The sequence below is a fragment of the Ctenopharyngodon idella genome, chromosome 13 (genome assembly GCF_019924925.1).
Source record: "Ctenopharyngodon idella isolate HZGC_01 chromosome 13, HZGC01, whole genome shotgun sequence".
In the NCBI taxonomy this organism is placed as follows: domain Eukaryota; kingdom Metazoa; phylum Chordata; class Actinopteri; order Cypriniformes; family Xenocyprididae; genus Ctenopharyngodon; species Ctenopharyngodon idella.
Genome location: NC_067232.1, coordinates 17,907,959 through 17,922,500, shown reverse-complemented (window position 1 = coordinate 17,922,500; position 14,542 = coordinate 17,907,959). Strand labels below are relative to the sequence as shown.

Sequence of the window (14,542 nt, the reverse complement as noted above, 5' to 3'; positions counted from 1 at the left end):
GAGGTGCAGAAACAGGGCGATGGAGTCACATATCTAATAATCCCCCTGGCAGGAGTCGGGCTCTGCATTCGCATGGGGGCCGATCTTGGGCCAAGCCAATCAGACAGGCTGCAGACGGGGAGAGAGTTGCTGAGGCCACGCAGGCGGATCGGCCCATCCCCCTTCGGTCAGACTGGTGGGGGACAGCAAAGAGCATCCCTCTCCATGGCAACAGCGCTGGGCTGCTGAAGTGTGCAGGGAAGACAGCAGTGCGGGAAATGGCCGAGGCTGACGGCCATTAGATGAACCAGCACTGTTGCTGCACTGAGTGTCATGCAAATACAGTAAATTGTGCTGTCATATTTATTTTCTCTTCTGCTGTATGGATTTCAGCCATAAGTCATAAGTAAACATCCGACTACTATATGCTAACAGATATGAAAATAGCACTTTTGTAACAAACTTTAACAGGCAATTTCCTTCACTAACAGAAAGGTAACAAAATAATAATATTATATGTTTTTTTGGTTATGGTATGTTATATTATAAAAACTGTATACAGCAGTATACATTATAGGTTTAACTCAAAGTTTTAAAATTGTTGTATATATGATTTTTATAGTAAATATAATATAATATAATATAATATACCATAATTTACCTCTACTCTTTTGCTATATGGATTATGATATGATATGATATGATATGATATGAAAATAGGACATTTGACATTTAAAAGGCAGTTTCTTCACTCACAGAAAAGTGGTTTGTAATGTTATATAATATAATATAATATAATATAATATAATATAATATAATATAATATAACAATTTACTACTACTCTTTTGCTATATGGATTATGATATGATATGGTATGATATGATATGATATATGATATGAAAATAGGACATTTGACATTTAAAAGGCAGTTTATTCACTCACAGAAAAGTACAAAAATAATACTATAATTTTATAATATAATACTACTTTTGCTTATAGAAAATGTGTGTACGTATACTAAGTTATAATGTTTGAAAATTGAAAATGTTTAATATAATATAATAATATAATATAATATAATATAATATAATATAATATAATATAATATAATATAATATAATATAATATATAATAGGCTCCAGCATCACTGCAACCAAACATAGGACAAGTGGTTTATAATATAATATAATATAATATAATATAATATAATATAATATAATATAATAATATTACTCTTCTTGCATATAGTTTAGGATGTGGAAGATACAAGTAAATTTATCCCAAATCTATTTATAAGCAGACAGTAAACCATCACTTAATGAAACTAATGAACCTCGTGTTCTCCTTCATTTCAAGTTGTGATTTTCCGAGGCAGTCAAAACCTCTTCTCTTAAGCACTTCCTTTAGAAACTTTCCCTCCCTGCTTGAACAGCACAGACTGCCATGAATCTGAGGTGTGAACCCTAGACTGGCAATCAAAGCTCAGGCAAGCTGACTCTAAAGAAGAAAAGACAAGACAGACACCCTGATAAAATCCTGGGTGATCTTTAAACGTCAAGGCTTTCTAAGGTCAGTCATTTGACAGAGCCGGTGACAACCGTCTCAGATGTCCTTTAATGATTTGAGGAGCTTGAAGATTCAATCTGTGACAAAGCAGAGGAGGAACGTGAATGGAAAACAGGTGCCCGTCTGCTCCGTTTAAACCACGCAAAACACCATCGGCAAAACAAGCGACCGGCTACGTGACCTGATCTCCGAATACACTCCTGACTGAAAAACATATTACTTTTCTTTAAAAGCCTTGTGACACTACCCTACTGTAAACTCCATTAAAGGGCTAATTCAGTTGACACACGGCACCCCGTTTCACTCAAGGACACGTTTTACCACAACTCTCAGACTACGGGTGAAAACATTAGACGAAGGAGCTCCAAAGCAGCTTACGTTTGACAGACAGTAACATTACCACTGTCTGCTTAAGAGGAATTACCAGTTCAGGCTTAAAGGAAAGAAAGAAACATTTAAGACACTCAATTTGGTCCAAAGCAATAATAATGCAGTTGGAGATTTTGTTTGAGTTTCTGAAGAACATTCAGCTTCGCAGAATCCAAATCCCTCAGGCTGCTTTACACCGTCTCTCAGAGAGTGAGAGGAGACAATGCCGTCACCGCTGACGGAAAGCATGAAGGCTGGACATATGCTGCCAATGCTGCTGCCACCAAGTGGATGTAGAGAATATTGCAGATGTCCTTCCACCAATCAGCACAGCAGGGAGGTCGGTATTTGGCAGAGTAGGTTTGATTTGACGCAGCCCAGCCTGTGGAGACAGGCACCTCTTTGACCTGACAATTACCTAAAGCATCTGCACTGGTGATGGCAATCGATTCGCTGAGGGCTCATCACACAATATACAGCCACAGAGTGACACACAACACCAGATACTCTCTGCAATGTGACTGTAATAAAGCAATCTCGACCCCAAGCTTCAAAAGCACACGTTCACAATGTTCAGACCCACCTGTTGTGCGTCTTCCCACTTTTCTCTGTTCTCCTCTTCCAGGAGATTGCTGATGATCTGAAAAAAATTCTGGGGAGAGATGAAATTGTAGTTAGTAAAACGCTGCTGTCACAAGAACAGACTGGTAACATTATTTGTGAAGGATCATAACAAAGAAGCATCTCATTTCAGTCATTATGCTTTGAAAGTTTAATATGCATAATTTATACAGTTTGAAATGTACAAACACTGTGATACTAAAAAGGTTTTGCAACCCAGTTTTCTTCTGCCACTTTTCTGAGTAAAACAGGACATTGAAATTGATTTGATTTGTAGAGTAAAGCCTATTTAAAATGCATTATAATCCTTATTTATTTTTGTTTATGCCTTTAAGGTATATAATGCAGGATATAATACATGGATATGGTTGCTGATTTTTTTAAATCTCTGTGCTTTTAAATAATATGAATAAAAATATGGGGGAAAAAATTAAATAGTATTTTAATTAAAGGATTAGTTCACTTTAAAATGAAAATTACCCCATGATTTACTCACTCTCAAGCCATCCTAGGTGTATATGACTTTCTTCTTTCTGATGAACATAATCAGAGTTATATTAATAAGGGTGCATTCACACTTGTAGTTCGGTTCGTTTGGTTCATTTGGTCCGGACCAAAAAAAAAAAAACATTTAGTCCTGGTCCGATTAGTGTTCAGACTGGCAATTTTATCACCGAACCAAAAGATACCGAACCTAAAGGCATAGGGATACATTCACAACTTGATTGGTCGGATTTTATGACGTATTGCCTATTTTGAGACAGAATATCCAAAACAATACTGTGTGCTGAGGTAAATGTGCTTGTTGTATGTGTGTAGCCCGCATATGATGCCGCAGCTGGGAACTCGTGAAGAGCTTATAAAATGTGTAAAGGAGTCAAAACAGCGGCGGGAATCCATCCGTCACACACACAAACGATCTGCTGCGTGGAGACACGCGTCTGATGCCTGTGATGGGCAAACTCGCGACTATGACGAGAAAAAAAACAATATGCGTGAGGATTCTGTCCTTTTTAAGGTCTCATCTTCCTGTTTTTGGTTCGTTTACATGTCTTTGGTCCGTGTTGTGTTCACATATCATTCGAACCGCACCAGAGTTAGTTTGGAAGCGTTCACACATGCTCAAATGAACCGTACTAACAGAGCAATCGCACCAGGGTTCGTTTTAATCGAACCAAACATGACAAGTGTGAACGCACCCTAAATCTCCTGACGCGTCCAAGCTTTATAATGGTGGTGAACAGGACCAACGAGTTTGAAGCTCAAGAGAGTGCATCCATCCATCATAAATGTACTCCACAAGGCTCCGGGGGGTTAATAAATGCCTTCTGAAGCGAAGCGATGCGTTTGTGTAAGCACATTTAACAAGTTATGAAGTAAAATATATAGCTTCCGCCAGACCACCTTCCCTATTCAACTTAGGGTGTCACACTTGGCGTTCTGATCCGTGCCTGAGCATGTTTGACCCACAAAACCCGGTTCGTTTGACTAGTGTGATCGCTCCATAATGTGCCCGGGCACGGTTCGTTTAGCCGTCCCTGGCCCGCTTGGAAAAGATGGGCCAGAGCACGGTTCAGTTGGGCTTGAGCGCGGTACGCATGCAGTGTGAGTGCTAACTATGCCAGAGCACGGAACAGCTACTACTTTTGTGCGCGCTACTGTCATCATTACGACAACAAACATTTTTATTACTAATTGGATAGTACACTTTTCAATTAATTTAATTAATTTGAGTTTATTTGGGTTTATAACAGGTCTGGTTCTCACCTTACTGATGAACAAGAATTGGAGTTTGCAAGTAAAACTGCAAATTCCTTCATTAACATCAGCTGCCTTCGAAATAATCCTCTGACACGCACAAGTGAAAATCACTGCGTGGCATAAATGATAAATCTATTAGGCAGCATCTTAGCGAAAGTGATTTCTTCCTGTTTTCTTCCATACAAAAAGTTGCATCGTATATGTATATGAAGCGTACTCCGGCCCGGAACATTAAGCGCAATGTGAGTGCAGGCCAGCGGGGGAGTGGGGAGGGAGGACAATCGCACTCGGGCTTGGTTCAAGGCAACTGTGCCTAGTGTGAGTATGTTGAATACGGAAGCCGTAGGACGTAGCGTAAGCGTTTTGAACTGGGCGAGGCATTACACTTTTTTTGTAAGTTGAATACCGAAGGAGGTCTGGCAGAAGCTAGATATTTTACTTCATAAGTTGTTAAATGTGGATATTTTTCTAACACAAACGCATCGCTTCACTTCAATAGGACTTTATTAACCTCCGGAGCCGTGTGGAGTACGTTTATGATGAATGGATGCACTCTCTTCTGCTTCATACTCGTTGGTCCCATTCACTGCCATTATAAAGCTTGGATGTGTCAGGATATTTATTAATATAACTCTGATTGTGTTCATCAGAAAGAAGAAAGTCATATACACCTAGGATGGCTTGAGGGTGAATAAAGCTTGGGGTAATTTTCATTTTAAAGTAAACTAATCCTTTAAGGCTGCAATTATTCATGACAACATAAAACAAATCATGAGATTTATTATGAGGCATTACGAATGGCGGAGTTCATTCTTCATAATATATTTTAGAAACTTTGATGAGTTTATATCACTGCACAGCACCCAGGGAATATTGTTCTGTGTGTCAAGGATTAGGTTATGTTACAGTGTAAGGATAATGAATTTGCATAATAAAACACTATTGTAATGAAAACTGTGCCCTTAAAATTTTTTATGAAGCATTAAAAATGCAATAATGTAGTTGAGGAGGACTTGTGCTATTGTGAAAGTTTAGCTGTGACTGTATTAAAAAAAATAGCATGGTTTTTGCAGCTATTGCTTAAATATATTCAGGCTATACAAGTATTACACTGACTTTAAATTGAAATTTTATATAATCCTTGAAAAAGCAAACAAGAACTAGTTCATATCTGGAATGTTTGTTCCCTGAAACGCAATAATGAAGAAACACCTCTGCATTTTAAAAGTCTAAAAACAAACAGTGTCATGAGGAATTACAGCACTGATTTACAGAGAGATGATGGGATATGTCCAGCGGCCTCGGCTCTAAAACACACCTGGGACTTCCTGCTGCTTTCAATTCAGAGATTGGTTGATCTTTCCTAAGCACTCGAATGTGCACAGAATTACAGGGGAAGAACAGAGAGCGTTGGTCGTGTTTGAAGGCAACTGGGAGAGCCGTCTACTCTAAGAATGGAAAGAGAGCTGATGTTTGCTGCGGTGACTGGGCTGAATGAGATATCCAGCTGGACGTGTGCCTGTCTTTTTTTGTTGTTTGCTGCTCTGCCTCTGTGCCACGAAAGGCAGGAGAGAGGTAGCATCTTGGCTCCGGCACGCTTGTTTTTCTACTTGAATGCTTATGCTCCCTCTGGTGGTAATGCGTCCACTTAAACACAGCATTAATACGTTCCAAAGCACACAACCTACCCCGGCACACATGCGTGGGGAGGAGGGGCTGCTCTGGTTCACATCAGGGCTTAGATAAAACCTCCCACACCAACCCAACACACAAACATACACGCAAAAGAAAAAAAATCACATTACACTCCGTATTATGTAAAAATACCCAGATTCTCACAAACAGGTCATGAGAAATCGGTTTATTTTGGCATTGGGAAGGTTATGACAAAGCTTTGAGATAGAATGAGATAGACTTAGTGACTATCTCTTATCAGCAGCTGGCTCACGGTGTCACAATCCCATAAGCTCTCTGTGAGGGGCAAGAACGGCGAGATATTTATCAGTCACGGTCCCAAGTAGTGACATTGCCATTTTGAAGGTGCTGTATGTGATTTCAGATGTTTTGCTAACTTCCGCCATTTTGCTAACTTCAACCAATCGCATATAATATCTGGAGAAAGCTATCAGCATTCCCATTCATCTTAATCGCAGTTCCTTGACTAGCACGTCACCCTTCTGAAACACGCAAGTGGTATGCTGGAGGTGAGTATTTTAGAGCCAATCACATTGCCATGTAAATTCCATGTGACTAATTAGGAAAACTATGTCATGTGGCTGATAGACGCCCTTCACTAGCAACTAAATGTAATTGCATTAAATGCTTTTATTAACCCTTTAAAACATCATATATTGAAATAGTTCCAGTTTATTCTACTGTTCAAAAGTTTGAGGTCGGTAAGATTTTTTTAACGTTTCGGAAAGAAATCTCTCCAAGGCTGTATTTACTTGATCAAAAATACAGTAAAAACAGTAATATTGTGAAATATTAAAATAACTGGTTTCTATTTTAATTAGAGATGCACCAATGTATCGGCTAACAATCGGTATCGGCCGATAAAAGCTATTATTATCACTATCGGCCATCGCAGTTTAAAAACTGCCGATCAAAAGGGTGCGGAAAGATGTGTTCAGACTGCAACTCATATACTGTGTGTGAAGAAAATCACTCTCGTGTTGAATTTTAACGCATTAACAGTTTAAAAATAGTGACGTTAAAGCAGGCTCTTTTTGACCCTATGAATCACCCGTAGTTCAAGCCAGGGTTGCCAGGTCTGCGTTTTTTTCTTGCATCAAATATCATTTGTAGCGCCATGGAGACAAGTACTTATGAAAACTACCTTATGTGATACTAAGTTTTATACATTTCAGTTTTTATTTGAGTGTAATTATTATATCTGAAAATAAACAGCAGCTGAATATAATACCTCTGCTGTTAATTGTAACCTCTAATTTTGTAACCTCTAATCTCATTTGTACCAAATGAGAGGGTTCCCTGTATAGTTTGCAACATTATTTGGGAGAGATTTTTTTTTTCCTTAAGAAAAACCAAACTATCGGTATCGGCATCGGCCGATATCATTCTGAATAATAGGCTATCGGTATCGGCAGAGAAATTTAGTATCGGTGCATCTCTAATTTTAATATTTTAAAATGTAATTTATTCCTGTAATGGCAAAGCTGAAATTTCATTACTCCAGTCATCATCGTCACATGATCCTTCAGAAATCATTCTAATATGCTGATTTGATACTCAAGAGACATTTTTTTTTTATTATCAATTATTATTATAAATGTTAAAAATAGTTGTGTTGGAAACTGTGATACAATTTTTAGGATTCTTTGATGAATAGAAGGTCAAAAGAACAGCATTTATTTGAAATAGAAAATTATGTCTTTACTGTCATTTATTATTTAATGCATTCTTGCTCAATAAAAGTATTCATTTTTTATTGTATATAAAATTAATACTATTGCATATACAAGCTTGAGGTTGGAAAAATAATAAAAAAACAACATTGTTTTCTCATTTACCTGAACGTCATCAGAAGAGGGTTCATAGCTGGCCCTTTTGAAGGTGTCAGTGACGTTTCGAAGAATCTCCACAGAGGAGAGAAGGTCACCTGCATAGAAATTGCGTCTCTGGGTGAGATCCAGGAGGACCTTCGTAACCTGGGACATGCCGTCCCCTGCCAGATTCCTCTGACCTTTAGCAAGGTGCCCCTGGACCTGAAGACAGACACAGAGAAAAAGACTGGGTTCTGTGTGTCCTTCAAAGACTGTAACACTAACAGAGTCCTGCTCATGTTACAAACATGAATGAAGTTGTGGTACACAGAACTATCATTACTATTTAAAGGTGAAGGGTGTCATTTCTGTTCCTCAAGTAATATTAAACGGAATTTGTTATATGATGTTTCTCAAACACTCTGCAGTTGCAAAGGTGGTGGTTTTAGCCTGTTTCTATGCAGTTGCTAAGGCATTCTAGGTGGTTTTAGCTTGTTGCTATCAGTGTTGGGTGTAACTCATTACTAAGCAATTAATTACTGCAATTTAATTACTTTTCCCTTGAAAAAGTAAAGTAAGGGATTACTCTTGATTTTTCTGTATTTTAAATACATTTACTTCTGATGTAATTGCATTAAATACTGTATATAACAATTCTATATAAAACAACAGTGGATTTAACATCAAAATTTAATGTCTAATGATACAATGTATGTTTTTAATGTATCCTTCTCCCTTTAAATAATGGTCAGTTTAAGAATAATTTATGCAGTTTTACATTATTTATTTGAAAGAATTAAAAGAGCAGTTTCACATCGATCCTTGTATTGTTCAACTGGTCAAGGTTCATAAGGGACTTAGAAAGTAATTAATAACAAGTAATGCAATACTTTTTAGAGAGAATATTTCATACAGTAATCTAAATACACTGTTGTTGGTGTTCTAAATGGTCTATGGAACATTTTCTCCCATTTTGTCATTCGCCAAGGGGGGGGGGGGGGGGGGGGGGGGAATCTGGTCAAAAATAATAGCACTCCACAAATAACACCTTTCCTCAACAAGCAGAGCAATTTGAGGTATCAAAATTGTTCAAACTCCCAAGCTTAAGTACTGTATGTGTAAAAACTACCAGTCATCCCATCTCCCACAGGTACCATTCAAAAGTTCGGGGTTAGAAAGATTTTTGTATTTTTATTTTTTTAATTAATACTTTTTATTCAACAAGGATGCATTAAATAAATCAAAAGTAACAGTAAATAACAGTAAATATATTTATGATTCACAATATCACAAATATATTTATGTTACAAAAGATTTATATTTCAAAAAATGTTTCTCTTTTAAACTTTATATTCAAAGAATCTACAAACCCGATTCCAAAAAAGTTGGGACACTGTACAAATTGTGAATAAAAAAGGAATGCAATGATGTGTAAGTTTCAAATTTCAATATTTTATTCAGAATACAACATAGATGATATATCAAATGTTTAAACTGAGAAAATGCATCATTTTAAGGGAAAAATAAGTTGATTTTAAATTTCATGGCATCAACACATCTCAAAAACGTTGGGACAAGGCCATGTTTACCACTGTGTGGCATCCCCTCTTCTTTTTATTAACAGTCTGCAAACGTCTGGGGACTGAGGAGACAAGTTGCTCAAGTTTAGGAATAGGAATGTTGTCCCATTCTTGTCTAATACAGGCTTCTAGTTGCTCAACTGTCTTAGGTCTTCTTTGTCGCATCTTCCTCTTTATGATGCGCCAAATGTTTTCTATGGGTGAAAGATCTGGACTGCAGGCTGGCCATTTCAGTACCCGGATCCTTCTTCTACGCAGCCATGATGTTGTAATTGATGCAGTATGTGGTCTGGCATTGTCATGTTGGAAAATGCATGGTCTTCCCTGAAAGAGACGACGTCTGGATGGGAGTATATGTTGTTCTAGAACTTGGATATACCTTTCAGCACTGATGGTGCCTTTCCAGATGTGTAAGCTGCCCATGCCACACGCACTCATGCAACCCCATACCATCAGAGATGCAGGCTTCTGAACTGAGCGCTGATAACAACTTGGGTTGTCCTTGTCCTCTTTAGTCCGGATGACATGGCGTCCCAGTTTTCCAAAAAGAACTTCAAATTTTGATTTGTCTGACCACAGAACAGTTTTCCACTTTGCCACAGTCCATTTTAAATGAGCCTTGGCCCAGAGAAAACGCCTGCGCTTCTGGATCATGTTTAGATATGGCTTCTTTTTTGACCTATAGAGTTTTAGCCGGCAACAGCAAATGGCACGGTGGATTGTGTTCACCGACAAGTGAGTATTCCTGAGCCCATGTTGTGATTTCCATTACAGTAGCATTCCTGTATGTAATGCAGTGCCGTCTAAGGGCCCGAAGATCACGGGCATCCAGTATGGTTTTCCGGCCTTGACCCTTACGCACAGAGATTGTTCCAGATTCTCTGAATCTTTGGATGATATTATGCACTGTAGATGATGATAACTTCAAACTCTTTGCAATTTTTCTCTGAGAAACTCCTTTCTGATATTGCTCCACTATGTTTCGCCGCAGCATTGGGGGAATTGGTGATCCTCTGCCCATCTTGACTTCTGAGAGACCCAGGAGATGATTATACCCAATCATGTTGCCAATTGACCTAATAAGTTGCAAATTGGTCCTCCAGCTGTTCCTTATATGTACATTTAACTTTTCCGGCCTCTTATTGCTACCTGTCCCAACTTTTTTGGAATGTGTAGCTCTCATGAAATCCAAAATGAGCCAATATTTGGCATGACATTTCAAAATGTCTCACTTTTAACATTTGATATGTTATCTATATTCTATTGTGAATAAAATATAAGTTTATGAGATTTGTATATTATTATATTCCTTTTTTATTTACAATTTGTACAGTGTCCCAACTTTTTTGGAATCGGGTTTGTAAAAACAATGTACCACAATTTCCACAAAAATATTAAGCTGCACATCTGTTTTCAATCGATAATAATAAGAAATGTTTCTTGAGCAGCAAATCAGCATATTAGAATGATTTCTGAAGGATCATGTGACACTGAAGACTGGATAGTAATGATGCTGAAAATTCAGCTTTGTCATTACAGGAATAAATTACCTTTTAAAACCTATTAAAATGGTAAACAGTTCTTTTAAATGATAATAATATTACACAATATTACGATTTTACTCTTTTTTTTTTTTTTTTTTGCAAATAAATGCAGCCTTGTTGAGCATAAATTATGACCCCCAAATGTTTGAACAGTAGTGTACCTGCCCCAAATTTTAAACTGGGATAGGAGTATCAAAAAATGACACACTTCACCACAAAGCAACAGGCCAATGAACAAACATGCATAAATCACGCTGACATGATGTCACACATGTTGTTACACTGACTCAAAGAAAGAGACTGAAGAGTCGGGACAGAAGAGAGAGAGAGAGAGAGAGAGAGAGAGAGAGAGAGAGAGAGAGAGAGAGAGTGTGTGTGTGTGTGTGTGTGTGTGTGTGTGTGTGTGTGTGTGTGTGTGTGTGTGTGTTTGTTTGTGGGTCAGGTTTTGCCTATGCTGACCAAAGCCCCCAACAGGATAGTAAAACCTGACCAGCCAGCAGACCCCACAAGGGAAATGACTTAATAAAAATAATAAATAGTGCCTTAATTAATTTTTTAAAAGGCAAAAAGGTGTGAGAGCTAGGGGACGGAAAATATCATTACCTCAGTATAAAACCAATACAGATCTACAATGGAAAGTCTCCCCTATGCTTTTTTCTGCATGCGTGTATGTGTGTGTGTGTGTGTGTGTGATACATCTAAAGCTTTACTTGGCAATAGCACAACATGTACTGCAATTGAGAAAGACTCAGATAAGAAGAGGAAGCTGAAAACAAAAAGAATGAAAATCATTCATTTGTGTCCAGCAGGTGCGTTCCCAGAAAAAAAAAAGCTCCGGTGGAGCTGGAACAACCATCTTTAGGATTTTATAGGAAATTAGAGCGAGTCCTCCATTAACACGAGGTCTCGAAAACTGCAATACTAGCAGTTTAATTTGCCTCTCCGATGATAGCAGTTTATCTTGCAGACCTGCGTGGTGGTCTGGGGTGCTGGGTGGGGAGGTACTGGTGGAAATAGTTTGGGTGATCGTGACGACTGCAGGGATAATTTATGGCACGTCACAAACAGAAGCAGAGCGCAGGAAGCTGACTTTGCACCTACTGATTGCTGCAAGTATCTGTATTCATTTGCAATGCATCGAGCGTAGCTGGGTTGCTCCCAATAGGCCACCCCGCGGTGATCCAGTGAGCAGCGTCGACTAGTGGTGCCTGCAAAGAAGGAGGAGGGAGAAAAGAGAGATACAGAGACAGAGAGAGATACAGAGAAGGGGTTTATACTTGTTCTTGTAAGTCTTTTTCCCTTTTTCATTCCACCTGCCAGCCCACACATCTTTCAACGAGAGGAACGCAGGGATAAAAGCAGCAGCCTTCATCATCATCTAGATGCGGCTGTTGCTAGATCACATGCGCCGCACATGTGCCACTGCAGTATGGCTATGTGTGCGAACAAATGAAACTGTAATTACATGCTTTAAAATACTGGTCATAATTCCCGCTCACAGAATTATGATGTTAACCGACGGCAGCTGTCATGCACCAATTTGACTTTTTTGTTTTTGGTGACTGCGAACAGAACCCTGCAACCTGAGATATCAACAAGACTGCCTCCCACACGTGGGAACGAATAAACAAACGCACAAAAATTTCTCGCCTCCGATCCATCAGAGCGTGTCATACACGTACCGTATCGCATTAAATACGCGTCTTTGCCTTTTGAAACAACCTCACCACACCCACCCGCACCCCTCTACCACACACGTCTTATCAGCTCTTGTTCCAACACGGTTCCACCTCCTGCTACCCAGCCAACAGAGTAACACACTCGGCCCACCTGAGACGCAGCTGCAGCCAGCCGCCTGCCCCCAAGCTGAGGCATCCAAGCAGGACATCCAGCCCACAGATCACGGAAAACTCCCACAGAGCCGGATCAAAGAGGACGTTCTCAGATCTAGCCATTAAAACACATGGCACCACAGAGGGGTCTGACCAGATTTCATCTCACACACACACTTGCGCGAAGATCACACAAACCTCATCCAATCGCGCTTGTGCACAAAAATAGGACAAAGCAAAAGTGAAGAGTTCTCATTCTCATCCTGCATGATGTTTTATCTCCAATCATTCCTTTCATTCCCAATTAATCGTTCCCCACAAGCTTCAACTATTTCCAACTGTTTGATTTCTGTTGCTTTCATTCGTTTTCGTTGCAATGGGGATGGAGTTTAATTTCATTCCAACATCACAATGAATGAAGATTTTCCAGCATTTCATGCTGCTGGCATCAAATCCCACTTCAGTGCTTTTGCACAACCCGAATATTTCGACGTGGGTTATGCGGAAAACAAACAATGTAAATCTAACTAATTCCACCCACAGGTTGACACACTGTCTCTTTTATGTATAAATGGTATAATTAAATGTTCTCAACCCAAAATACAAAATAAAAAAAATACAAAAGTACATTCGGGCCTATGGTGGCAGTCCTCCCACATATAGAAATATATCCACAAAAGACATTAATCCATCTATACAAGCATTTGCAGTCAGCCTCTGCTCGCCTAGTTCTAGTTATACCGGACTGCTTGCTCTTATCTGAGTTCGTGGTGCCTGCATTTTTTATTTTACCTTCAGCACCTGCTCTTTCAAGGACATTATAGTGGTGTACTGGAGAATCTTCACAACAGGAGATAGCAGGAGGGTACAGGAGCTCAACAGAGAACAGTACAGCACCTTCTGCCATTTTCAGAACACAATCAGTAGGGCTCACACCTCAGACCGGTCCGAGGAGAAAAAGAAAAAGTTGGGGACGCCTCTACAGCGTATCTCGAAGAAGAATATGCAGGATGGAGAAACGGTTTCTCTCTTTTTTATATTTTTCCCCTTTATGTCTCCGCTGCAGAAAGCGGCCTCACAAAGAATTTGACAAAATGCTGGAGGGTTCAATGGTATGCAAATGACAAAAATCTCTAGGTACACACAGTATAAGCCATTTAAAGGCAGTCACAGCAGTGCTGAACATACTAGTCAGAAACATTTGTCATCGTAGCCTTCTGAATTTATGAATAATTTCAACATCACTGAAATAAATGCACTGCAAAAGAAAAGGAGAACAAAAAAACATAATCTGTGTATTTTTTCTTTTCTTTTGAAAGCGTCTGTGACTATTCTTCCTTTGTGTTTAGCTGAGTGCTCTTCAATCGCTGACTGTGGTGGCTTTTCTTACCCGTGGCATTGGGTGGACACCTGTTGAAGGCCAGTTCCCCAGAGGGAGTTCTTCTCCACAGCATGGACACAGCATAGTCCTCTGGGCATATTTCATAAGGAGCTATGGTTCAGGAATAAAAATACATATTTTTAGTAGATATATATATATATTTTTGGAAATTATTATTATTATTATGTGTAGGACATTTGAAAGAGGACAAGTAAATGATGGTGGAGAATGGGGAAAGGGATCAGAATATGATGCAAGAATTTAATTTAACATTGCCCACATATGAATCGCATAAAATTTGTGGTCATATAATAATTGCTGCAATGTTACGGAGCCCTGCACATGACATGCAGGAGAAAATATGTATATCGTGGTCACAAATTAACAATTCGTCCCTACGAC

General features: G+C 39.0%; 1 protein-coding gene across 6 annotated transcripts in view; it reads right to left on the bottom strand.

The window, feature by feature from the left end:
- Positions 1–14,542, bottom strand: part of adgrb3 (adhesion G protein-coupled receptor B3) — a 271,133-nt gene that overhangs the window by 145,010 nt on the left and 111,581 nt on the right. For all 6 annotated transcript variants that reach the window (XM_051916328.1, XM_051916332.1, XM_051916329.1 and 3 more), the window contains 4 exons: positions 14,150–14,251; positions 12,029–12,135; positions 7,831–8,025; positions 2,499–2,567 (listed from right to left, as the gene is read on the bottom strand). In XM_051916328.1, coding sequence (XP_051772288.1) covers positions 2,499–2,567; positions 7,831–8,025; positions 12,029–12,135; positions 14,150–14,251 — 473 coding nt within the window. The remainder of the gene's footprint in view (positions 1–2,498; positions 2,568–7,830; positions 8,026–12,028; positions 12,136–14,149; positions 14,252–14,542) is intronic.